Genomic DNA, 24,994 nt, shown 5'->3' with positions numbered 1-24,994 from the left:
GGTCTTTTATTTTTTTTTTGTAGCTTTGAGTTTGTTGTTAGTTTAGATCTGGAGAACTGAGTAAAGACATCTACTTTAGAAATTGTATTTTACATTACATTGATTTTTAATTTTATTTTTAAAGTTTATTTATTTGGAGAGAGAGAGCATGAGCACAAGCCGGGGAGGGGCAGAGAGAGAGAATCCTAAGCAGGCTCTGCACCATTAGCGCAGAGCCCGATGTGGGGCTTGAACCCGCGAACCGTGAGATCAGGAGCTGAGATCAAGAGTAGGACACTTAACCTACTGAGCCACCCAGTTGCCCCTACGTTGATTTAAAAAATATTTTGATACTTAGGATAAGCCTGCTTTTAAAATATATTTTTTATTTTTAGGTGGAGGATGAAACGGTTTTACATAACATTCCTTATATGGGGGATGAAGTTTTAGACCAGGATGGGACTTTCATTGAAGAGCTAATAAAAAACTATGATGGAAAAGTACACGGGGATAGAGGTGAGCCATGTGTTTAATCTCTTGGAAAAAGGGGCCAAAGCATTGAGAGAGATTCTGAATTTGTAAGCATAGGTGTGAACATGGTTGTTTTTTTTTAATGTTAAAAGTAAGTTTATTGCTGGATTGGCCTGGGCTTACCAGCCTAAAAATTGTAATGTTTTCCCTACTTTTAAATTGAAGAATCATTTTTGCTAACTTAAAAATGATGCATAGTTGCTTATCTCATAAATTATAATGTCAGTAACATGTAAATTAGATAGAATGGTTTGAGTGTATGTAGATTTTAAGATTCCTTCACAGTAAAATTAAGACCGGGGCTCTGCTTACGTGACACATGGGCTCCAGAAGGCCCTGTGCTCAGAAAGATGTCCCCCTTAGCTCCCGCAGTTCCTGCATTTCTGTCCCCGCGTTCACGGCTTCTGCGTTTGGTGTCCAGGGGACCCTGTCAGTGTCTGGCAGGAGGGTAGCGTGTGTAACGTCGTCACGGTCCCTTCTCTTCTGGGGAAAGTGAGGGCTGTCAGCTGCGGTGTTGGGAGGAGGCCGAGGCCACAGTTCGCTTCTAGGGCATCAGGTTATAGTGGCAGGCACTGAAGACTTCTGGCGGGGGTTGGGGGGTGAGTAAAGAGAAGATGACAGGTGTTGAAGATGAATTCTTCCTGACTTTGCCTCAGGCCAGCCTTGAAGGTGATCTCCCTCCTCATTTGAACAGCAGTGTTCCAGTGCTAACAGGCTCTGGCTGTTTCTTCCACGTTAGAAACGGCGTCAACTTGGCATTACCACCTTCCTCTGTATATTTCTGATACTTGACTTGATGAATTTCAGAATGCGGGTTTATAAATGATGAAATTTTTGTGGAGTTGGTGAATGCTCTTGGTCAGTACAATGATGATGATGATGATGATGATGGCGATGACCCTGATGAAAGAGAAGAAAAACAGAAAGATCTGGAGGAGAACAGAGATGGTAAGTTTCTTCATTAGGTTTGTGTGCAGTCCTGACAGCATCTTAGTGTCCTTTGTAACGTTTCATCCTGTACTTGAGTGTCTTTACGTCCTTTGCCTAACAAAAGAATGTACCGTTTGGGGGGATTTTGCAGGGTAGTTATCAGAATCGTCATTCCGATATATTGATCGTTGCACACAAGTAGCGTGCCAGTCACTTTACGTGCACCAGCGGTGGCTGTTGGCATCAGATCTATTATAGTCGAAGAGATGGGCTTAGTGCACTTAAGTAGCTTATTTAGTACGCTGTTGGAGGAAGAAACAGAACCCAAGAACCCTGTGCTGGTCACCCCTCTGAATGGCTCGAGAGCCCTGCTTTTGAGCCCTATGCTAGTTACGGCTTCTCAGAGCGGCCCGATCCAGAGTCCATAGTCGGCGGAGACTTGGCAGAGCTCATCGGTAAACAGCACAGAAGAGCGTGGGGGAGAAACTGCGATTTCAAAGAAGCGAAATGTTTTTGTGACGGGCCGCGGTCATGTAGTTCATCTCCTTGAGTTTACAAAGAAGAATCAGACCCCAGTGGGTGGGTGACCAGGCAAGAAGGTCACAGACCCAGTCAGTAGCCGAGCTGGGATTAGCCCCTGGGGCTTCTCCCTCCTGGTGCACCTGAAACTTCCCATATCTGATTTTAAGTGTTTTGTTCGTCCGGCCTACCGGCACTCCATGCAGACCTGTGACACATGTCAGAAGTAAGTGAAACACAGAGTTGATAATTTTCGTAGAAAATTAGCTTTGTTAGATGCAGTTGTGTGGAGGAAATGCAAGATCGAAAGACTTGCTTTTCTTTCATCTTTTTTCCCTTCCTTATTTCCTGATACAGACAAAGAAAGCCGCCCGCCTCGGAAATTTCCTTCCGATAAAATTTTTGAAGCCATTTCTTCAATGTTTCCAGATAAGGGCACAGCAGAAGAACTAAAGGAAAAGTAAGATTTGCTCTTTTGAGGCAGTCTTGCCTTGTATGGTGCGTAGCTCAGCGTTTTGGTTTATCAGAAGTAGAACTCACGGAGCCGACGGCCCCCCGCGCTTCCTGTGTTCATGGTGCTGCGGGGTTCTCGACACCACGTACGTGAGGTGCTTCCCTGCACGGCGCTTACCGTGGTGCCAGTAAACACACGCGTGATTTCCGGTAGCACTTGGAGAGGAGAACTTCTCTGGACACTTATAGAAATGTCAGTGTAGTTGATGTTTATTTTAATTAACGTGGTAACATTTTTCATGATCTGAATCCCATCCCTGAACTTGATTCTTTTTTATGTATTATTTTGAGAGAGAGAGAGAGAGAGAGAGAGCGCACAAGTTGGGGAGGGGGGTGAGAAGGAGAGACAGAATCCCAAGTATGGAGCCCAACGGAGGGACTCGAACCCACAAACTGAGATCGTGACCTGAGCCAAGATCAGAAGTCGGACGCTTAACTGACTGCGCCTTGATTCTTGATATACCGGACAGAATGTTTAATTGGCTCTTCATCTAAATAAGGATGGTTTTAGTTTTAGGTCAGACCTTTTCCTTGTGTGTGGCCGAGGCACGATGAACATCACAGATGCTATAGGGGACCTTTCAGAAACTTTATTTTCAGAGAAGGAGTTGTGGCCGTGCCCTCACCTCCCTTTTCCCTGGTCGCCGTCAGGTATAAAGAACTGACAGAGCAGCAGCTCCCGGGCGCACTTCCTCCTGAGTGCACCCCGAACATCGACGGGCCGAACGCCAAGTCCGTGCAGAGGGAGCAGAGCCTGCACTCTTTCCACACGCTCTTCTGCAGGCGGTGCTTCAAGTACGACTGCTTCCTGCACCGTAAGTGCGGCTGCCGTGCGCCCTCGTTGGGGTCTGTTGTGGGTCCCGTCGTCCAGCGCCGGGAAGCGGTGTCCTTGATCGCAGCTAGAATTGATCATTTCGCCTGGCGGTTAAGATGGAGAACTATGCTAGGATCAGAGGACCGTTGTTTCGCCATTTGTTGCTTGACGGTTGCCGTGGAGTCTTTGACTTGGGCCACCCGGCTCCCACTAACGTGGAATACGGGTCAGTGGTGTTCCCATAAAGGCTCACCTAGCACTTGTTTGTAGCGAAGCTGTGACCGTGAACCACCTCAGAGCCTAGAGCAGCACTGCCGTATGGTTGAACGCATTTTGTTGAATAAGAAATGGGCTAAAAAGATGTTTGTAGGTATTTTTGTCTGTTTAGTGTTCTTTTTTTTTTTTTTTTGGTTCTCTGAGTAAGTTTCTTTTAAAAATATCTGCAGTTGACAGGCGCCTGGGTGGCTCAGTCGGTTAAGCATGCAACTTGGACTCAGTTCACCATCCCATGGTTCGTGAATTTGAGCCCCTGCATCGGGCTTTCTGTTGTCAGCGCGAAGCCTGCTTTGGATCCTCTGTTGCCCTCTCTCTCTGCCCCATACCCACTTGTTCCCTCTTTCTCTCTCTCTTTACAATGATTTTTTAATTAAAAAAATATGTATTATTTAATGTTTTATTTTTTGAGAGAGTGAGCATAAGTGGGGGAGGGGCACAGAGCGAGAGAGAGAGAGAGAGAGAGAGAGAGAGAGAGCGATCTGAAGCAGGCTTTGTGCTGACAGGCCGACAATAGCAAGTCCGATTTGGGCTTGAACTCACGAACCTTGAGATCATGACCTGAGGTGAAGTCAGTCGCCCAACCGACTGAGCTACCCAGGTGCCCCTCATTTTTTTATTTTTTAAAGATTTTAATATTATTTAGAGTGAGAGAGAGGATATGAGCTGGGGGGAGAGGGAGAATCTGAAGCAGGCTCCACGCTCAGAGTGGAGCCCAGTGTGGGGCTCGATCCCACCACTCTGGGATCATGACCTAAGCTGAAATCAAGAGTCAGATGCTCGGCCGACTCAGCCACCTAGACGCCCCAAAGATTGTATTTTTTAAGTAATCTCTACCCCCTGTGCGGGGCTTGAACTCCTGACCCTGAGATCAAGAGTCGCAAGCTCCACCGACTGAACCAGGCATCCCTACACCCAGTTGGTTTATAAAGTTGTGCCCAGTTCTTAAGAATATTATGAGTTGCATCCAAGTGTCACCATAGCGAATGGTCGCGTGGAAGCTCTACGTGGAAGTCAGTGAAATGGTCCGTCCAGTTTGTAGACGTAGCATTCTCGTACCTTCCTTGTGCAAATGAATCAGGAAGTGGATGCTGCTTCTGAACATGATCACATGAGTTATTTTATTGTGATCTTCAGATTTGAGTAATAGTGATGAACCTTGAACCTGATCAGTCCCTCCTCCGTCAGGCGGGGGACGTTGACTAGTGAGCTTCGCTCCGGTGGGAGGCGGGGCTGCCCACCCGTGGCACGTGGAGCGGCGGGGTCCACAGCTGCTGCGCCCCTTGCTTCCTCTTTCACTAGGGCCGGTCTCTATGGGATTCCGCCTCGACGGATCGTGTAGGGATTCACTGCTTTCCATCAACTTCAGCAGAATCTCACAGACTGTAAATGTTTCCTAGGCAAAATGAACCAGTAAATACATTGTTAGATACACGTTAGCTATAGCATTTTGTGCCTTAAGTTTTTTTCTCTCTGATAGAATAACATAGCGCTTCATAAGCTGTTGTGAAGATTAATTTTATTATGTGTAAAATACTTAAAACAGTACTTGGCTTGTTTTTATTGTTATTTTTTAAACAGGTCGTCATTTACATGACCTACACTTCAGAAATGTATTAAAAGGTGTCCAGTGAATTCTCCCTGCCACCTCTGCCCCTGTGCGTAGCATTTGTACCTCACTCCTTAAACCACTAACATCCGTTCTTCTGTATCTTTCTGTAGTATCTTCCGGCAAAATGCAAAGATGTTCTTTTCCCGACTGTCCTTCTCACAAGGTGCCATACTAGTGAGGCTTCTCCCTGTTTTGACTTCATGGTGTAGATGCTCTTCCTGTCTGGAGAGCTGCGTAGCCTTCTGTCATAGGAGGCAGCGGAACCCTGCATTTGGATCGTGTTGCGCCTTTCGTTCCCACGGCGCTGCGGTGAATGACCTTGGCTGTACCTGCACAGCATTTGCCATAAGTGCAAGTTAAGCTGGTCCACCGTGTATTGACTTCACTCTTTTGCATTTAACTCTTTGATCCTTTGGAAACGAGTGATTCTGATAGAGTTTTGGATCCACTTCTCCCCACCTCCAAGGCTGCCTAGTCGTTTCCCATGCCACTTACTGGAAAGTTCCCTCTTCACTGCTGTGCCGCCCTCCTTGCCTGTTACCACGTGTGCTTGGGTCTTTTTCTTTGTGTTCTCTTCCAGGAGGCTTTATTCAGAGATCTCTTGCCTATTCTTTCTTGGTTTTTTTAATGTAAATTTTAGAATCAGTTTGTTTAATTAAAAAAAAAAAGTCTAGGTAGTATGTTTATTGGAATTCCATTAAATGTATAAATTACTTACGGGGAAATTGACTTTTTTTTTTTTTTATTTTTTTTTTCAACGTTTTTTATTTATTTTTGGGACAGAGAGAGACAGAGCATGAACGGGGGAGGGGCAGAGAGAGAGGGAGACACAGAATCGGAAACAGGCTCCAGGCTCTGAGCCATCAGCCCAGAGCCCGATGCGGGGCTCGAACTCACGGACCGCGAGACCGTGACCTGGCTGAAGTCGGACGCTTAACCGACTGCGCCACCCAGGCGCCCCGAAATTGACATTTTAAAATGAGGATTAAGTGTAACCATATGCTCAAGTTTCCTTTTGTGTCCTTTAGTAACCTTGAACTTTCTTCATGTAGTTCTTGTACATTCTTTTGTAAGATGAGTTCTAGGTATTAATGGATTGTTGCTGGGCTTTTTCTCTTTAAATGTTACATGTTTAATACCTTGATACCTTACTGAATTGTCCTTTTTATAATAATTTCTCAGTGGATTCTTTGTTGAGTTTTCTAGCTCTGTAGGTAGACTGTCGGCAATTACTGAGATTCTCTGTCTTTATGACTTTAATTTCTTTCCTTGTTTAATTACATTGGCTGATATCTTCAGTACGGTGTTAAATACCAGTGGTACTAGCAGATAAGTTTTCTTTTTTTTTTTTTTTTTTTTTTTTTTTTTTTTTTAATGTTTATTTCTGAGACAGAGACAGAGCATGAGGTGGGGAGGGGCAGAGAGAGAGGGAGACAGAATCCGAAGCAGGCTCCAGGCTCCGAGCTGTCAGCACAGAGCCCGACGCGGGGCTCGAACTCACGGACTGTGAGATCGTGACCTGAGCCGAAGTCGGACGCTCAACCGACTGAGCCACCCAGGCGCCCCTAGCAGATACGTTTTCTATCACTTCTGGATCAGTTTTGAAAAGTTACCTATTTCACCCAAGTTTTGAACTTTATTTGGATAAAGTTGACCTGAGTACTCCAGTGATTTTTTTTCCTGCTTATTAAATGTTTCGTTCTCCCATTTTTCTTGATGAACTTAAGTGGTTTCTGTATTTTGTTTTAAAAATCTGTTTCCTATATTTTTCCCTCAGAATCAGCTACTGTATTAGTTTTACTGTGTTTCTCTTTATGAGTCAGATTTTTGCATTGTTTTCATTCTTCCCTCTTTTTTGGATATATGTGGTTAACATACAATGAATCGTCTCTAGAGCACTGTTTCAGCCTCTTTTAGGTTCTGTTGTTTATTCTTCTTCAGGAATTTTAAGGAACGTTTCAGGTTTTCTTTTTAACTCGTTGTCTAAGGGGGAATTTTTAAACTTCTGGGGGAGAAGGGCCTTTGTGAACGTTCTCTGTTTAATTATTTGTGTGGTAGCCTCACTGATACCTGGTCTCACCTGTTACTTAGATGTCAGGGGTGTCTACCATGGCTGTCTGTAAGGAAGAAGTTTCGACGGTTAGGGGGATTTGCAGTTCATACGACCAGAAGCTGAGTATCTGTCTGACCATGGTCTTTTTTCTTAGACTTACATGTTCAAAGGAACCTTGAAGGATAAATGGTTTTGGTTTGGGAACAAATTCCACTTTGTATTCCAAATAACTTTTGGACCATGATCCATTTTGTAAATTGGAAACGGGTTGTTCTGCAAACTTGGGAGTCCTGTAATTCCTTTCTTGCTTGCTTTTTTTTCAAAGTTTATTTATTTTTGCGAGAGAGTGCATGCGAGTGGGGCAAGGGCAGAGAGCGAGGGAGAGAGAGAAGGCTCAGTCCCACAAACCATGAGATTGTGACCTGAGCCGAAATCAAGAGTTGACTGAGCCACCCAGGCGCCCCGATGTAAATTCTTTATAAAAGTTTCAGCCTAAAATTGGCTGCCTAGTCTGTCTTTGACGCTTGTTAGAGGAACCAGGGTCAGCTCCTGAATTGATTGTGGTGGGTCTAAAGAGGTAACACATTTCTGATAGGGAAGGAAGGCGGGCTGAGAAATTAAGGTTGGGAAATTTTATGTGCTTACATAGGATCGAAAGTAGAACCCTGGAATAAATGTTTTGTTGGGTTTTCTATTATCTGAGTGGTCTACAGAGGAATCCATTTTAAGCATAAAACCCGTTTGTCATTTTTGATACTATGTAAGTCTATTTTTGGAATGCGTATTAATGCTAATTGTAGAGCTTTTAACATTTTTAATGGTTAGAATTTCAGAAACAGTGTTCCAAAGTTTGTAGCTGATGGTTGACCTTTTTTTTTTTTTTTTTTTTTTTTTTAGTTTTCAGATGTGTAATGATTAAAATTGAGACATGTGGAGTTCATATTTCCCATGTAATTAACAGAGTGACTTAACCTCCCTACATCTTGATTTTCCTCACCTATAAATGGGGGTGAGGATCCTAACGCCTGCAGGATTTTGTGGGGGATTCAGTGAGGTCATGCCTGGAGCCTCTTCCTGTGTGCTTTGAACACAGAAACTTTTATTGTTGTCTCCCGTCACTGCCTGCTGTTACTACTGTCCTATGCTCTGAGCATTGACACAGTCGTTTTGTAAGATACTTAATAGTCTGAGATCTCTGATGTACAGAGAATTTATAGGATTACAACTATTAAGTATGTATATTCAGTAAGAATTCTTTTTTTAATTTGTTTTTTAATTTTTTTTTTCAACGTTTATTTATTTTTGGGACAGAGAGAGACAGAGCATGAACAGGGGAGGGGCAGAGAGAGAGGGAGACACAGAATCGGAAACAGGCTCCAGGCTCCGAGCCATCAGCCCAGAGCCCAACGCGGGGCTCGAACTCACGGACCGCGAGATCGTGACCTGGCTGAAGTCGGCCGCTTAACCGACTGCGCCACCCAGGCGCCCCTATTCAGTAAGAATTCTTAATGCCAAGTTCTAATCGGAGCAGACAAGATCAGTACTTTGGGCAGAAGTTAATGTATAAACTTGACACTTTGTACTTCCCTGTGATCATTTATTTTGTCATAATTATCACATGACAATGAGCTAAAGTATTTGAGAAGTGTTGTATGTTAGCGGGAGGGGAGGTGGCTCTTCCTGCACGTGGTGAAGCATGCTGGGTGCGGGTCTCAGCACCCCTGCCGCCAGCTAACCAGCTACTCAGATTATCTCTTTAGTCCTGTTTCCTAATCTGTAAAATCACCACTGGAAGTAGGTGACTGCGAAGGTTCGCTCCAGCTCTGTAATCCTTGGATTCCCCAGTTCTGTATTTGAGGCATCAATATTTGGTGAAACGTTAGAAGATTCTGAGGGGCTACTTAGTATTTGCAGCCGTTTTTTAGAATCGCCAGTTTACTCAAATACAGGTATTGGAACTGGATATGTAACCGTCTTCTTACCTTTGCTCGAAAACCGTAAGGTAAGGTTTTTCATCAAGATTTTATAGGTTGCTTTTGAAAAAAACAAAACCAAAAAGCCCTCCACGTTCTTTGCTCACTCCTTTCTGTCAAGTTTTAGAAAAAGTGCCCTGCTTGAATTTTCTTTTAACAGTTTTCTTGATCAGGTTATTTTATGTAAAAATTCCCCTCAGAATCTTTATGAAAAGATTCCCCTCAGATTATATTTAGCTTGAAATATATTTCAATAACTTAGTTGGAATATTAATACTTTAAGACACCTATGTGAAAATATTAAGTACTCTGAAAATCTAAAATAGTCCAGACATTTCTGGAAGAGGGAATTCTTTGTATCCTTAGTTTTCTTAAACAATTGAAGTTTGAAATTCTGCTGAGGGAAGGCTAACAATGAGAATAGTTCTCTTTTTTGAGCTAAATGCAATGTGAAATTAACAGTGGTACTTCAAGCAATTTTTAAAGTGCCTTTTATCATCAATGTGTTAATTTTTCTTTTAGAGCTGAAACTTGACTCCTGAGTGTCCGTTTCTTTTTTCCGGGCCTCTGCGGCATCTCTGCGGCCACTGTCTTCACTTGCGCACGTGTCTTATGTTTCTCACTGATTCGGGTGAAATCGAGAACTTCGGTCCTTAAGCAGAGGAGACATCCAGATTAAAAATGAATTTTACCAAAAATATATCACTCAGTATGTGCTGCTGATGTGGCCTTGACCTTCCGTAGGCTCCGACTTTGTATTTTAGGGGTCCTCAACTGTTCAAAAATGTAATCCAGTGCTAAATTAGTCATGGTATTGGTCTCTTCATTCCAGGGAAATCACACTCACTTGAAACAGAATTTGAGCCTTGAATTTCTACTTCAAGACCAACATCACTTTGTGTCTTTGTTTTCTTGATTTCCTCATCAGTCAGTTCATCTATCCCATTTAAGTTCTATGGATAGAAGTATGGCATTTTACAGATGTTTTTTAAATGGTTCGTTTCATGAATATGTCACTTGTTTTTGTCCAAATTAGATAGTTTTCGTCTTGTGTAATTCTGAACAGGGCATTTGTAGCATTTGCCTTGGTAGCTGGAACAGGTTTTCTCGAAGGTTTCTCCCAACTTCTCACTGCTGTGCATTCACGCTTCATTAGTTTGTCACTCTGCTATACTTTGAATCTTTTTGTTGTCAGGTTATTTGGGGATTTTAAGTTTCAAACACTTTTGTTTCTAGAACCTGTTTTGTGTGGCCACGTATTGCCTATAGAAGGGTGCTGACCGCAAGCCGTCTCTAGGTTCTTGAATTGTGTCTGATCCAAAGCAATGGAGTTTCAGTAGGCTGAGGGTGTCCTCTTTATTTCTTATTACTTAAAAAAAAATTTTTTTTGAGTTTATTTTGAGAGGGGTGAAGGGCAGAGAGAGTCTGAAGCAGGCTCCCCACTGTCAGCGCAGAGTCCGAAGCGGGGCTCCATCCCGCACACTGAGATCATGACCTGAGCCGGAACCGAGAGTTGCTTAACTGAGCCACCCAGGTGCCCTGTCCTCTTTATTTATATTTTTTAAATTTTTTTGTAAAAAAATTTTTTTAACATTTATTTTTGAGAGAGAGAGCGCGCACACGTGTGGGTGGAGGAGGGCAGAGAGAGAGGGAGACCCAGAATCTGAAGCGGGCTCCAGGTTCTGAGCTGTAGCACAGAGCCTGATGTGGGGCTCGAACCCACAAACCATGAGATCATGACCTGAAATGAAGTCAGATGCTTAACTGACTGAGCCACCCAGGCGTGCCACCCCCCCCCCCCCCAGCTGTCATCCTCTTTATTTTTAAAAACTAGTTTTAAACAAGTGCTGTCCCATTCTTGTCCCATTTGACAAGCTGGTTGCTGACCTTTATTTAGAAATCAAGAAATTGTAGATGCCAGAAATCTTGGGTAAAAATAGGAAACCTGATTTCATCGTAGAAGGGATATATCCGTTGTTTCTAATTAAAGACTCAAATGTTCGTGATCTGAGTTGAGAGTTTTATGTGCATCAATTACACTTGCAAGGAGAAAAGGAGGAAATCCCTAATCATTCCAGAATTTACTGTTTCCTCCCTGGTTAGGGGCTGGTGGGGAGTGGTGGTTGTTTCAGGGGAGAGTTGAGGAGAGCACAATGAGATGATTCAGTTTAGGAAGAGCTCGAAGGAAAGTTCTGTAACGTAAAGCATACGTTGGCAAGGTTGTAATGTACCAATTGTTTCCACTGAAACTGGAAACGACGAGTAAATATAGTTATATTTGGGTATTTTATGTTTATTTTGCAGCTTTTCACGCAACACCCAACACTTATAAGCGGAAGAACACAGAAACGGCTCTAGACAACAAGCCGTGTGGACCACAGTGTTACCAGCACTTGGTAAGCCTGAGGGCTGCACGCTCGGAAGGCACTCGCGGAGTGTCCCCGGTGAACGGTGGTGAGGTCTGCGGAGCCAGCGCCGACATGACACTCTTGCTCCTGTACCTCGGCCGTGTGGGGGGCAGGGACTCTCTCCCTTGCCCAAGTTGCTTTCCTCGAGGTTACACACTGCACGGTCTAGTCCTTCCTCACTCGCTTCATTGGTTTCTCTGCGTTAATCTCTTCAGCAACCTTGCGAGGTTGTGAGGAGCAGGACTCTTCCGCCGGCCACAGGGTTTGTGAGCGTGAGAAGCACAGGTAGCCCCTTCAGCCCCAGAAGCTCGGTAATTGTACGGGGTAGTTCCGGAGCCTTCCTCAGAGTTACAGACCCATGGTGGTTGGAGTGAGGTGATCGGGCCCACAGATTTTTTTTTTTTTTTTTAATGATGAAGAAAAGATTAGGGTTTAGGAAGAGGTAGAAAAGTGTTTTATGGGCACTATCTTATTTTTACCATTTCCCCTCTTTGAACCAAGCCACTCCTACCTAGGAACTAAATGGGTATATATTGCCTGTTGGATTTTGGACAGAAGATTCATTGAATGGCACCTGCAGAAGGTATCCTATTTTTAAGCATTTTGGTTTCTGTAGAATGAAGTGTAAAACTCTTCGCTGCTCTCAAACTTCTCCCTTCTCCTGCCACTGTAAACACGGCGTTCTTGAGCACAGTTTTATAATGCTCTGTGCCAGGCCGAATTTTACTGGGCTCCTCTAAGATGTTTCTGTGGTCTGTATAATCCGTGATCTTACCGTTGGCACATATTCTCCGAGACCGGGTTACTGGACTTCTTGATGTGGAAGTGTGCTGCTTTCACGATTTTGGGGGGGTGGGCATCCCTCCCAGGAAAAAGGGGGATGTTCTTTTTAATAGTAAGGCAGGATGGGACAAAGCCCAGCATGCTTATGTGATTCGTGTTCTTCTGGTATTCTTTAAATATCACCAGAGACGCTTCTTAAACCCTGAAATAGGAAAGTCAGGCTCCGCATGCACGGAGTGTGATACTTCTCACGAATGTTCGTGTTTAAAGAGACTCACCTATTTTTTATATTTTATTATAATCAGTTAATATGGTTCACAAGTTCACACAGAATTGTCGTGCCTGGTTTCGTACCCCTGTAGCACAAAGAGCACCTAGATCGATCTTTCGGAAATTTTCAAACTGTCAAAAGCAGATAGAAAACCAGGATGTGCAAATGATTATTGGTAAAAGTGGGTACCGTGAGAATTTACTGACGACCTGCTTGGTGCAGTTCTTTTTCTCTCATGCAACAAAACGAGTTGGAGAACTTGACCTTGATGTCTACGTCCTTGACTTTATAGGAGGGAGCAAAGGAGTTTGCCGCTGCCCTCACCGCCGAGCGGATAAAGACGCCGCCCAAGCGGCCCGGAGGCCGCAGGAGAGGACGGCTCCCCAACAACAGCAGGCCCAGCACCCCCACCATTAACGTGCTGGAATCGAAAGACACAGACAGCGACCGGGAAGCGGGGACGGAGACGGGCGGGGAGAACAACGATAAAGAGGAGGAGGAGAAAAAAGACGAGACTTCCAGTTCCTCGGGTGAGACGCGGGTGACCGCTAGGAGACGGATCGAGTGCTTCTCTTAGTGGGCTAGTCGTCAGCACACTGACAACTCTCAGACCGGGGGACTCGTTCAGGGTGTGGAGCTGGCTTCTTGCCGCCCCTGCCCGCACCCCGGCTCCGGCCTGCGGAGACCGCTGCCCGCGTGCTGGGGAGGTGGAGGGTCCGGTGTGTGGTCACGTTCCGTGTCGCGTTCCTTTCTCATTCGGTGTAGTGGTGTTGACGTTCCGTGCGAGGTTTCTGTGCTTTCGGCCCTGTGACTTACCCGAGTGACAACAGGTTTCATTTTATTTATTATTACCTTTTTGAGTAAGCTCTATGCCCAGGGTGGGGCGTGTGAACCCATAACCCCGAGATCAAGAGTCTCCTGCTCTATTGGCCGAGCCAGCCAGGCGCCCCCAGCTTGCATTTAGAATGTTGTGTTAAAGGGGACCCAGCCTTGTGTTCTGTGGGAGGCTTAGTGACTGTTTCCAGCCTTCTCAAGATGATTCACTTCCTGCTTTTGTCCTAAGCACAACCCTGAGTTTTCTTTCTCTCTTCCTCCCTCCCTCCTTCCCTTCCTTGTTTATTTGGAGAGAGAGAGAGAACGAAGAGAGGCTCAGAGAGGGAGGGAGAGGGAGGGAGGGAGGGAGAGAATCCCAAGCAAGCTCCACGCTGTCAGTGCCGAGCCCGACGTGGGGATCGATCCCACGAACTGTGAGGTCATGACCTGAGCCCAGATCAGGAGTCAGACGCTGAACCCACTGGGCCACCCAGGTGCCCCCGGTTGTCATTTCGTGACCAGTGGGTAATTTCGGTTTTCTAGAAGCGAATTCTCGATGTCAAACGCCAATAAAGATGAAGCCAAATATCGAGCCTCCCGAAAACGTGGAGTGGAGTGGTGCCGAGGCCTCGATGTTCAGGGTCCTCATTGGCACGTATTATGACAATTTCTGTGCCATTGCCAGGCTCATCGGGACCAAAACTTGTAGGCAGGTAAGTATATCTGGTAAAACACTGTTCAAGAACTTCAGAGGGAAAACAGGCAGTCCCTGTCCAAACAGAAGAACGTTCTTGGTTATTCTTAAGCTCCTGTTCGTCTCCCAAAAAGCATGTTGATCTTTTTTCCACTGAGCGGGAACTGACGGAAAATGATTCTTCCGACTTTAGAGCTCTCAGGGCTGGTCTAAAGGGCCAGGAAGACTAGGTGGTGAGCCTTGCGACTCTCGGTCAGAGTGTGGGTTGGGTCAGTGTCTTTTTGACTTTCCGCTCTGTCCCAACGCACGCCTGGCAGCTGCCGGGGGTGGGGAAGGGGGGAGGGTAACACTGGTTTGACTGAACACGGTCCTCGTGGCCCCGTGGCTGTGCCTCTTGCCAGGTGTATGAGTTCCGTGTCAAAGAATCCAGCATCATAGCTCCGGTGCCGGCCGAGGATGTGGACACCCCTCCAAGGAAGAAGAAGAGGAAACACCGGTAAGTCAGTGTGTGGCCGATCCGACAGGTCCCCGAGCCACTTCCAAGGGCAGCGGTCTGCCTTTGCTCGGTGACAGAATGTGGAGTCTTGTCGGCCTAGGTAGTCGCTGGTATTTTTCTCTTAAGAACACAGTACCCTGCAATCGATGTGGTGTGTTAAGGAGAACCTAATAGAAGCTTCTGTAGTAATGGCTCCATCAGCGCTTGAGCATTTACTCTAACATGTGTTCTTGGGTGTGAGTGTTGAGAGCTGAGGGGGGCGCCGGCCTGGTTTTTATTCTAGGAGCCTGAATTCTCTACGTGTGTGGTGTCACTTTCTGTTCTTAAAAAATTCTTTTTAATGTTTATTTTTGAGAGAGTGCACATCAGGGGAGGGGCAGAGAGAGAGGGAGACACAGAACCTGAAGCCGCCTCCAGGCTCCGAGCTGTCAGCACGGAGCCTGACGCAGGGCTCCATCCCACGAACCGTGAGATCATGACCTGAGCTTGGACGCTTAACCGTCTGAGCCACCCAGGTGTCCCATGTCATTTTATACTCTTGACACCTTGCATTAAGCCTCTGTGAAGGTCACCTTTCACAAAGGCTTGCCTGGAAGGGAATGTTTTCAGGAAGACTTGATTTATTTGTTGAAGTTTATTTATTTTGACAGAGACAGAGCAAGCAGGGGAGGGGCAGAGTGAGAGAGAGAGAGAGAATCCTTAGAGCCTGATGTGGGGCTCGAACCCATAAACTGTGAGCGAGCTCATGACCTGAGCCAAAACCAAGAGTGAGATGCTCAACAGACTGAGCTGCCGAGGTGCCCCAAGGCAGACTTGATTTGTTCGTGCAGAGCCAGAAACCGTGGAAATCTCGGTCTAATTTCCATCTCCTTTCCCGCTTTCTTGAGAGAAACATGGTTGGGTGTGAAGTAAAGGACTGCCACACTTTGAAAGTTGTGTATGTGCTCGTGTTGTCTTTCTTTAAGAAAGGTAGGGCCCACTGGATTTAGAACTTGAAGAACTTAGCAGTTCTTCCCACAGGAATTTGGGCTGGGTGTCAGGTCAGTTTCTTGCTTGAATTCCGATCACACGGCTCAATGGAATTATTAAAGATGCCTAAGGTTAGAGAAGCTGTACTACTTCTGGTTCATCCGCATCCGAATAAGCCCAACCCCGGGTCCTGCCTGGGGGAGGTGGGAAGGGCCATGGCCGGGTGGAGGGGGGGCCGGGTCTCTTTTTTTTGTGGTTACAGCTGACCCTTGAACAACACGAGTCCAAACTGCCTGGGTTCATATACATGTGTGTTGCAGGGGGTGGTAGGGTTAAGTACAGGCCTGGAAATAGTATTTTATGATTTCTCAACGCACTCTTCTGCAGCTTTATCGTAAGAACACAGTATATGGCACATGTATCGTACAAAATACGTATTAGCCGATTAGTATCGTAAGGCTTATAAGTTTCGGGGGAGTCAAAAGGTAGATGCAGATTTTTGATGGTGCGGGGGGTTCGCACCCCTCACCGCGTGTTGTTCAAGGGTCAGCTGTACTGGGATTCAAAGCACAGCTACGTTCGTGGCCCACCCTGACCCGCTGAAGCGGCTTCTGTTGGATCTGTGCGGTGGCTACTCCCTGGCTTCACAAAGACGACCTTGATTTTCTGTGTTTTACAGGTTGTGGGCTGCACACTGCAGAAAGATACAGCTGAAAAAGGGTTAGCGTCTTTCCGTTCAACTTACAATTAACTTAAAAAGGTCTACTCATCTGTTTCCGAACAGTAACTGGATTAGTGTTGGGGAATATTCTGGTAGAATTGACTTCTGTACGTTAAACCCATTTAAATGGAGGATGTCTGTTGATGAAGTTCCGGTCAGTCCTGTGGTGCAGTGAGAGCTGGTCGGATGGAGGGAGTCAGTCAGTCAGTGACGGGAGGACTCTGGGATTGGGGGTGGAGGGCAGTGCTCTGGACTTCCCCAGCACTTGGGGGATGGGAAGTGACATCTGCCATCGCTCTGTAAACAGAAACGTGTCACGTTGTAAATACAGGGAGGAAAACTGCCGCCCTTGAGTGTAACGCAGAAGAGATGCTCGTTCTTTATGTGTGATCGATCCCGCCACACTTCCGGGTGACCTGTGTGCCGTTGTTCTCTCTGTGCAGATGGCTCCTCTAACCACGTTTACAACTACCAGCCCTGTGACCATCCGCGTCAGCCTTGTGACAGTTCGTGCCCTTGTGTGATAGCACAAAATTTTTGTGAAAAGTTTTGTCAGTGTAGTTCAGAGTGTAAGTATTTGTTTTGCTTTGATGAATTGCATGAGAGTTTAGTCATGTTGAATTGCCGACCAAATCAAAGCAAGGACACGGCAGCTCTTGCTTGGGGTTTCCTTTTTAGGGCCTCCACTTATCCTATGAGGATTTATGGGCCCCCGTAACGGGCTCCGTGCTAGCGGCCAGCCGGTCTCCTGGCCGGTGCGTGTCTGTGGGCAGGTTAGGCAAAAGTGGGTTTGATACGGGAGCTGTTCTTTGATCGTTTACATGAAATTGCAGTAAGGCTGCATGGAATAGTAAGGTTACAGGGCGTCTAGAGTTGGCTACCCAGATACTCTGGCTACCAGAAACCGTCCGCGGGATTTAGAACTCAGCATAAAGGAACGTGTGCATAAGCGTCCTGACTGCACGCGTATCGTGAAACTGCACAGGCAGTGCGGATTCCAGGGAAATACCTAGAATCTGGACTCTTAAAATGGTCACGAACCATGGCTGCTACTGTTATTTTTTCGTTTTTAAATGTTTATTTTTGAGAGAGAGAGTGTGCGTGCATAAGCGGGGGGAGGAGCAGAGAGAGAACGAGGGAGACAGAATCCAAAGCAGGTTCTGTGCCGTCAGCGGAGAGCCCGAAGCGGGTCTCGAACTCATGAGCCGCGAGACCGTGACCTGAGCCGAAGTCGGACGCGCAGCCGACCGAGCCCCTCAGGCACCCCTCCGTGGCTCATCTTTAGCCCACGTTTTTCCTTCACACTTAGGGCATCAGAGAGCTTTGAAGTACACATGCCGTGCGGCGAGTAAAAGCGGAAAAGCAGGGTCCCGGGGTGGTGGTTCTCAGTAGTGACCGCTGTAACTTGTGTCCTGGTGCTTCCTCTTCTGTCCGGGGGGGGGGGGGTCCACAGGAGTTAGGCAGGGCTCCACGCGGTGGTGACAGGACCGTCTCTCTCGAAGGTCAGAACCGCTTTCCTGGCTGCCGCTGCAAAGCCCAGTGCAACACCAAGCAGTGCCCGTGCTACCTGGCCGTGCGCGAGTGCGACCCCGACCTCTGCCTCACCTGTGGTGCGGCCGACCACTGGGACAGCAAAAACGTGTCCTGCAAGAACTGTAGCATCCAGCGGGGCTCCAAGAAGGTAGGGCTCGTCCCCCCTGGGTGCTGGGGGTTGCCCGGCTCTTAAGGGCCGACGGTGAAGCGATTATCACACGGTTCGGCCGACCGAGAAGGGTTGGGTTTTCTTTGGGGGAATGTGCCCGGAGGCAGGCTGCTCCGTTCTGTCCGGGATGCCTCACAGTGCTGTCTCCTGAACCAGTCAGTTCTGCCAAGCAGCTGTGAAAGGCATCAGATTTAGAAGAGGGATTTTGCTAGTTGTTCCTAGAACTGGATGGTCTCCACGTAAATAAATGGTGTTCCTTCCTATCAGAACCTAGAGACTTGTTTTTCTCAGATAATATCCAAGGTTCTTTTTTGTGCGGAGTGCAAAAGAAAGTGGACTTTGCACACTGGAAATAGTTCCAGTTTCTTTAATAATCTTGAAAACAACACAGCGGGAATTTCACGCAGGTGCCTTTAACCGTAGCAACCAGGAGGTTTATTGCCGAACGAAAGAAATTGACAACGCGTACTTGGGAAATTCCGTATCTTCTGTTTTTTAGAAATGGTTATTATTTGTGAAAGAGCGGGCGCAAGCGGGGGAGGGGCGGGGTGGGAGGACACGCACAGCTCCGGTCACCGAGCTGTCGTGAGCGGTCGTGCGCCGTAACTGAGGCCGCACCGCTGGGCGTAGGGCCCTCCCGCCAGACGCTGCGTTCGGGGCCGTGGCAGCTGTTTTATTTTTTTGGCTGTGACGGTTTCAGGGGTTGGGCCGTCGTATTCTAGGCAGTTCGTGTCATCGTCACAGGGCCGCCGGCACCGCTGCTCAGCCCTAAGAATCTCATTGCCCCCACTGCGTGACAGCCTCCTTCCTGCTCACGTGGACGTGGCTTCTTTTAGCTCCTCAAACAGAAAAGAACATACTTTTTACCAACCGGGTTTCGTTCGCGTAAGGGCATTACCAGAGATGGCTTTATTTACCCAAAAAAGCCCACCGTTTTTGTGGCTTCTCAGAGCTGCCGGCAGCACCGGGGAGCCGGCCCCTCGGTGGAGCCCTCCCGACGTCGTCTGCCTCAGTGGCCGTGTGAGGACGGGTCTGAGTCCTCGGGGCGTTAAGTCGCCCTCGGGCTTCGCCCTCCTTTGCTGACCGGTCGGTGCCGTGCGCTTTCTTCCCTAGCACCTGCTGCTGGCGCCGTCCGACGTGGCGGGCTGGGGGATTTTCATCAAAGATCCCGTACAGAAAAATGAATTCATCTCGGAGTACTGTGGAGAGGTAAGGCGGGGCTCACTCGGTCTCGGGGGGACAGCACGTACAGACCGCGGGGACTTGCGTCGTGTGTAGTAACTTGCCTTTGCCTGGGATGGGGTGTCACGGGGTAGGTGTGTGGGGTTCAGTTAGCCACGAAGTCATAAAAAAATGCCTTTTCAGCTTGGACTTAACTCCTGCCGGTGGGCTTGGCCTGCCTGGTCATAGGCTGCTTCGGTCCTCGTCACATTTCACCTCTGGGGACGAGGGGGAGAACCAGAGCTTCGTTTCGTGCTGGAGAGTCCGCCCTACTCGGTCCAGAGGCTGATTGATAAGGACCTAGAAACAACAGTGTCATTGATTATATACTTACAGAAGACCCGTTGGGCTGGCATCGTTCTGGAAACACCCGCCTGGCCCCCCGTTTGTATTTTTGGTCGATCAATCACTGTCTCCAGGCACGATTCCTTTAGATGTGGGAATGGTGTTTCTGGGTCAACACTGTTCTGAAACATCAGCACGTAGACTGAACGCAGGAGAGGAACCAGCCGTAGGACCGTCTGTTGGGTTGCGTCAGGAAGGTGGGAAAATGTCTGTAGTCCCCTTCGAGCTTGGGTCACCTAATCCACAACCGTCTTGCTTTTTAGATTATTTCTCAAGATGAAGCAGACAGAAGAGGGAAAGTCTACGACAAATACATGTGCAGCTTTCTGTTCAACTTGAACAATGGTAGGTCTGAGGGGGTGGCATCTGCGAGCCAGGGGTCCTTTTGGGGCTGCAGGGAGCGTCTCCGCCTCACTTCCAAGCGTCGGGCGCTTCTCACCGCCCGGAAACAGGCTGTTGGCGAGGCCACCAGGCTGAACCGGATGGTTCAGAGCCGCTGGCCGCTAGGGCTGCGCCGGCTCCAGCTGGGAGACGTGCTGCGGGTTTGCCCCGGGGCCTCGGCGGTGGGGTGGGGGGAGTCTGCCGGGTCTCATCGGGGCCTCTGACCTGGGAAGGGTGGGGAGCCCTGAAGGTGGACGCATCCCCAGAACTTCCCTGCTTGTTCTCAGAAGGTCTGTGAGAATGAGGAAGCTGCTTTCCAGACGCTGTTTTGGGGCAGCGAACGTGAGGCCGTGGGGGGTGGGGCGCCCCTCGCCCCCGATACCTTCAGAGTAACTTTCCACCGAAGCAAGTAGGTCTTTCTGCGAACATGTTCCGCAGGCTGTCGAATAAAAAAAGTAAAAGGTGAAATGGCATATCAAGAATGCACATTTTTCGTAAAAGCCAGCCCTGAACAACCCTGACCCGTGGCTTCTCCAGAACCGTAGTAACTTCGTGTTTACCGATCTCGGACTGAAATTGTTCACTGCATTAGGTTCTCTTTCTCTCTTCAGATTTTGTGGTGGATGCAACCCGCAAGGGTAACAAGATTCGTTTTGCAAATCATTCAGTAAATCCAAACTGCTATGCAAAAGGTAGGTGCTAGAGGGACCAGGATTGCCAACAGAACCCCCTTTCAGACAGTGAACTTGAACAGCCCTGGGACAGAGGTGGATTATGTGCCCAAGTCAGACCCTCCCTGGGGCCCGTCCTCATCCAGCTCACTGACCCCAGTGTGTGTATCTCTTTCCAGTTATGATGGTTAACGGCGATCACAGGATAGGGATTTTTGCTAAGAGAGCCATCCAGACTGGTGAAGAGCTGTTTTTTGATTACAGGTTGGTAACAGCGTATTTCTAGTGTGACCTGAGGGCTTTTTCTTCCTGGACTCTGTGGGGAAAGCCTGGCTTTTAGCTCTTTGTTGGATCTTCCGGTCTTAGAGGGATTGATTTCTGGTCATTATTTGTCAGGGTTGTGGGGGGGAAGTTACACAAGTAAGGCTTACTTTCGAAATACAGGCATACCTCGGCGTTATCGCGGGTTCGGTTCCAGGCCCCTGCACTAAAGCGAATCCCAATCCTCTTGCCGGGGGGTGCTTGCCAGACAGTGACGGCATCTAGAACAGTGGCTCAACCTTGTGGCTTTCAGTGGCCTTGTGACCTGTGTTTCTTAAATACTAGACTCGAAGGCCGAGGTGGCCGCCTGAGGCACGGGCTGCAGGATGGCGGGGGTGGCGGCAGGCACGAGCACGCCCCTCATCCCGTCCGTCTCCGTCAGAGCTCTGGGATGTGACCGGGTGCACCGCCAGGGAGCTGCCCCCTCTTGAAAGGGATCTCTGGCTGAGCAGAACTCAGCAGCCAGCGTCCCCTGCTCAGTGACCGTGCTGGAGACCGACGGGCTGCGTCGTGCGTTCACAGAGCGCAGGCGGAGCAGACCTCCCGCCGTTCGCGGGGGCCTCGGGTTTTCGGAACGGTCACCGAGCCCCGGCTGCCGGTCCAGGTCACTGCCGCGTCAGCCCCCGACGAGGGAGTCAGCCCCGGGCACGGACTTCTCCTCTCTGGCTCTGAAGGCCCGGCTGGCGTCTTCCGGGAGAAGGCTGTTGTGTCTCCACCGAAGGGGTGGGTGTCGTGCGGCCCCCGTCATTCGTTCCGGCCGCTTCGCCCTGCACTTGTGTGCTGTGGAGACGGCGCCTTTCCCGGAACCTCCTGACCCACCTCTGCCAGCTTCAGGCTTCTCCTCTGCAGCTGCCTCACCTCTCTCCGCCTTCACGGAGTCGGAGAGAGTCGGGGCCTGGCTCCGGATTAGGCTCTGGCCTCAGGGGACGCGTGGCTGGTGCGACCTTCCGTCCAGACCCCTGCAACCCTCTCCATACCAGCAGGGAGGACGCGTTGCCTTCTTAGCACCTGTGTGTTCCCGGAGGAGCACTTTTCTTTTCCTTCCCGAGCTTTTCCTTCTGCCTTCACAACGTGGCTCACTGATGCCCGAGACCTAGCTTCCGGCCCATCTTGGTTTTCAAAATGCCTTCCTCGCCGAGCTCAGTCGCGTCTAGTTGTTTTATTCAAAGTGAGAGACGCATGACCCTCCCTTTCACTCGCACACTGAGGGGCCCCCAGTGGATGGCTCACTGGCCTCATTTCCATATTGGTGCATCTCGGGGGCTCCCCTCCCCTCCCCCCGCCGGCAGAGGGAGAGGGGTGGGGGCCGGGCAGGGGAGCGGCCAGGCCAGACCACCTGTAACGTGTAGCCGTTAGACCCCCCCCCCCCTTCTCACATGGGTGCAGTTCGAGATGCCCCGTGACAGTGCCAGCAGTCACTTCCAGGTCACCAGTCACCTGAACGGGCCTGATGTTCATAGTGCACGAATGGCCAAATGTGCCAGACACGGACAGATGGCACCGGCCTGTTGGCCGTAAGGCTGCCACAAACCTTCAGTCCCCGCCAAAAACAAGTAATGTTTGCGAAGCGCAATAAAACGAGGTATGCCTGTATGACGAAGCGTGGAGAAAGCCCACTTTCACCCTCGCCATTCGCGCAGCCTCATGCACTCGCTTTTGGCAGAGGTTCCGTTTCCCTCCAGCGCAGTTAGAGCGATGTCATTGCCTGCGACGGCCGAAGCACCCGCCGTGGTGGCCAGCGTCCTACCTGGTCACCTCCGGGTCCTTTCTGTGGGAAGTCCCGCGGGCCGTCAGGGAGCGGAGGACACGCGGCCCCCGGTGGTGGGGACACGGCCTCAGGCTCTGCGGGGTAAATTGCCGAGAACGTATTTAGATGCGAGCAGATGCCTGTTGAGCAAACTACATCCTGTAGCCAAATACGCGCCCCCCCAGGGGAGCCCAGCTCTTGGGTGCGGCGGTGGCAAAAACTGGGCCGTGTGTCGCCACTTACTACGGTGGCCTTCGGCACCACATCCGACAGGTCCCCAGTGGACCCCTGCCCCGGGGAGGTCACGGCAGCCACGGCGCTCCGTTTTGGGCGTCCCGTCCCCTGGGTCCAGGTTCTTCACGCGGGGTCGGGGCTCCTGTTCTGGTGCGGGGCTGGCCGTGGTGACGCGGACCCACCTTCCCGGGCCCGCTGGGATGGCAGGGGGTGGGGGCCGTTCCAACAGGCTTGTCCAGTTCTCAGAGTAGAAGCGAGTTTCTGCCCACGCTGCGGGAGGCGGGCGAGGTGGGGGCCGGTCTCCCCCGTGCTGGCTCGCGGGTCACGGCCTTTTCATGCTCTTTCAGATACAGCCAGGCCGACGCCCTCAAGTACGTGGGCATCGAGAGAGAAATGGAAATCCCTTGACATCGGCTACCTCCTCCCCCCCCTCCTCCTTTCTGGAACAGCTGCCTTAGCTTCAGGAACCTCGAGTACTGTGGGCAATTTAGAAGAATAAAATGCAGTTTGAAATTCTGAATTTGCAAAGTACTGTAAGAATAATTTATAGTAATGAGTTTAAAAATCAACTTTTTATTGCCTTCTCACCAGCTGCAAAGTGTTTTGTACCAGTGAATTTTTGCAATAATGCAGTATGGTACATTTTTCAACTTTGAATAAAAGAATACTTGAACTTCTCCCTGGTGTCGTCATTGATCGTACCGAGTTGTCCGCGGAGGGGACAGCACACTCACCCTGAAATCCTGGGGTGTCTTTCTGTGGGTCCCGATTTAAAGGCTATTTATTACCTGTATTAACTTGCCCAGTTATTATTTCATATAACATGACAAGATAGCTGGCGGCCTGGCGCACGGGAGCCTTGAAGCCTCGATCTCTGTGTAGACAATCACGGAGCTGGACAAGGTGGCCGTTCGGAAATCCCACAGCGGGGGGGAGATTGCCTTCCTGCCTACGAAAGGTGATGGGTAACAACCAGACCGGTGTCCGGTCTTAAAGAAAGGCTGGTAAACCCCTCCAAGTGTCCCGGAAGTGGGGCTCTTGCCTTGGACTCGTCATGACAGCTGTGATCGGTCTGCGCGGGCCAGTTGCCTTTTCCGGAATTTGAGGACGTTTTTGTGATGCTATTTCGTGTGAAGCTTAATCAAATCTTCCCTTTCCAACCACGCAAACCTCGACGGGACTGGTCTCTGCCGCATGTGGGTGCGTCAGCCCTGGCGCCGGTCCTCACTCGAGCGCTAACTGGCCATTTCGCTTTGGGGCCAGAAAACCTGGCCTGACGTGCCAATGTCCCGTGCCGCGCTTTCATTCTCTGCCACGTCTGGTGCCGAAGGACACTGGGGTAGACGGTCTCCCAACCCCCGTGTCCGGGAAGTGGCGCCACACGCTCGGGGGGGCCGTCGCGGACGGACTCTGTCACTGCTACGTCCCGCCCTGGACGCTCGCCGTGAGTGGAGCCCCCCCCGTGGTCACACGCGGGCCCGTTGAGGACAGCGCGGGGACCACCGCTCCAGTGGGGTCTACGGGCCTGGAGCTTCTTCCGGCCACAGCCTTCCTGCCGTTGACCGCCGCCAGCCCATCCCCACGTGTGAACAGCTGGGAGCGGAGCCTGGAGTCCAGGGAGGTTCTCGCTCGACGCTCCAGACACCCGGATCCGTGGCCGAGACAAGAGTTGTTTTAGTGGAGAGCAGGGAGTTGTGAGCACAGCACAGGGAGCTTCTTGTGCCCGCATCCAAAACGCCCGTCTCCGGTGTCCTCTACACCGGTTCTCTCGGCACCAACGCCGGCCACGCACCCAGTCGCAAGGGCCTCTTACCTCCGATCCGGTCGGCTTTAGATTCGCCTTTGTTTGTAACGCGCAGGCGGGCACAGGGCTAGACACGTGACGTATTCAAATACCCAGTAACAAGCCAAAACGTGGGGGAAGAACTAACTTTAAAAATCGTGTGCCTCCCCCACTGCCGTACCCCCCACGGAGAGGAAGCCAGAAGCGGGCCTCCCCCCGCGGAGGGGACTAGGAGGT

General features: G+C 49.4%; 1 protein-coding gene across 12 annotated transcripts in view; it reads left to right on the top strand.

Moving 5' to 3' along the window:
* EZH2 (enhancer of zeste 2 polycomb repressive complex 2 subunit) overlaps window positions 1-23,651 on the top strand; it is a 65,033-nt gene extending 41,382 nt beyond the window's left edge. For all 12 annotated transcript variants that reach the window (XM_047843829.1, XM_047843820.1, XM_047843836.1 and 9 more), the window contains 16 exons: window positions 375-495; window positions 1,318-1,458; window positions 2,317-2,419; window positions 3,124-3,287; window positions 11,502-11,593; window positions 12,952-13,189; window positions 14,016-14,185; window positions 14,568-14,662; window positions 16,311-16,351; window positions 16,796-16,921; window positions 17,855-18,033; window positions 19,168-19,263; window positions 19,884-19,965; window positions 20,613-20,693; window positions 20,852-20,936; window positions 23,322-23,651. In XM_047843829.1, coding sequence (XP_047699785.1) covers window positions 375-495; window positions 1,318-1,458; window positions 2,317-2,419; window positions 3,124-3,287; window positions 11,502-11,593; window positions 12,952-13,189; window positions 14,016-14,185; window positions 14,568-14,662; window positions 16,311-16,351; window positions 16,796-16,921; window positions 17,855-18,033; window positions 19,168-19,263; window positions 19,884-19,965; window positions 20,613-20,693; window positions 20,852-20,936; window positions 23,322-23,382 — 1,875 coding nt within the window. In that variant the 3' untranslated portion in view covers window positions 23,383-23,651. The remainder of the gene's footprint in view (window positions 1-374; window positions 496-1,317; window positions 1,459-2,316; window positions 2,420-3,123; window positions 3,288-11,501; window positions 11,594-12,951; window positions 13,190-14,015; window positions 14,186-14,567; window positions 14,663-16,310; window positions 16,352-16,795; window positions 16,922-17,854; window positions 18,034-19,167; window positions 19,264-19,883; window positions 19,966-20,612; window positions 20,694-20,851; window positions 20,937-23,321) is intronic.
* Window positions 23,652-24,994: the final 1,343 nt, after the last annotated feature.

The sequence above is a fragment of the Prionailurus viverrinus genome, chromosome A2, assembly GCF_022837055.1.
Source record: "Prionailurus viverrinus isolate Anna chromosome A2, UM_Priviv_1.0, whole genome shotgun sequence".
Lineage (NCBI taxonomy): Eukaryota > Metazoa > Chordata > Mammalia > Carnivora > Felidae > Prionailurus > Prionailurus viverrinus.
The sequence above is the reverse complement of the archived record's forward strand: the minus strand, read 5'-3'. Positions and strand labels throughout refer to the sequence as shown.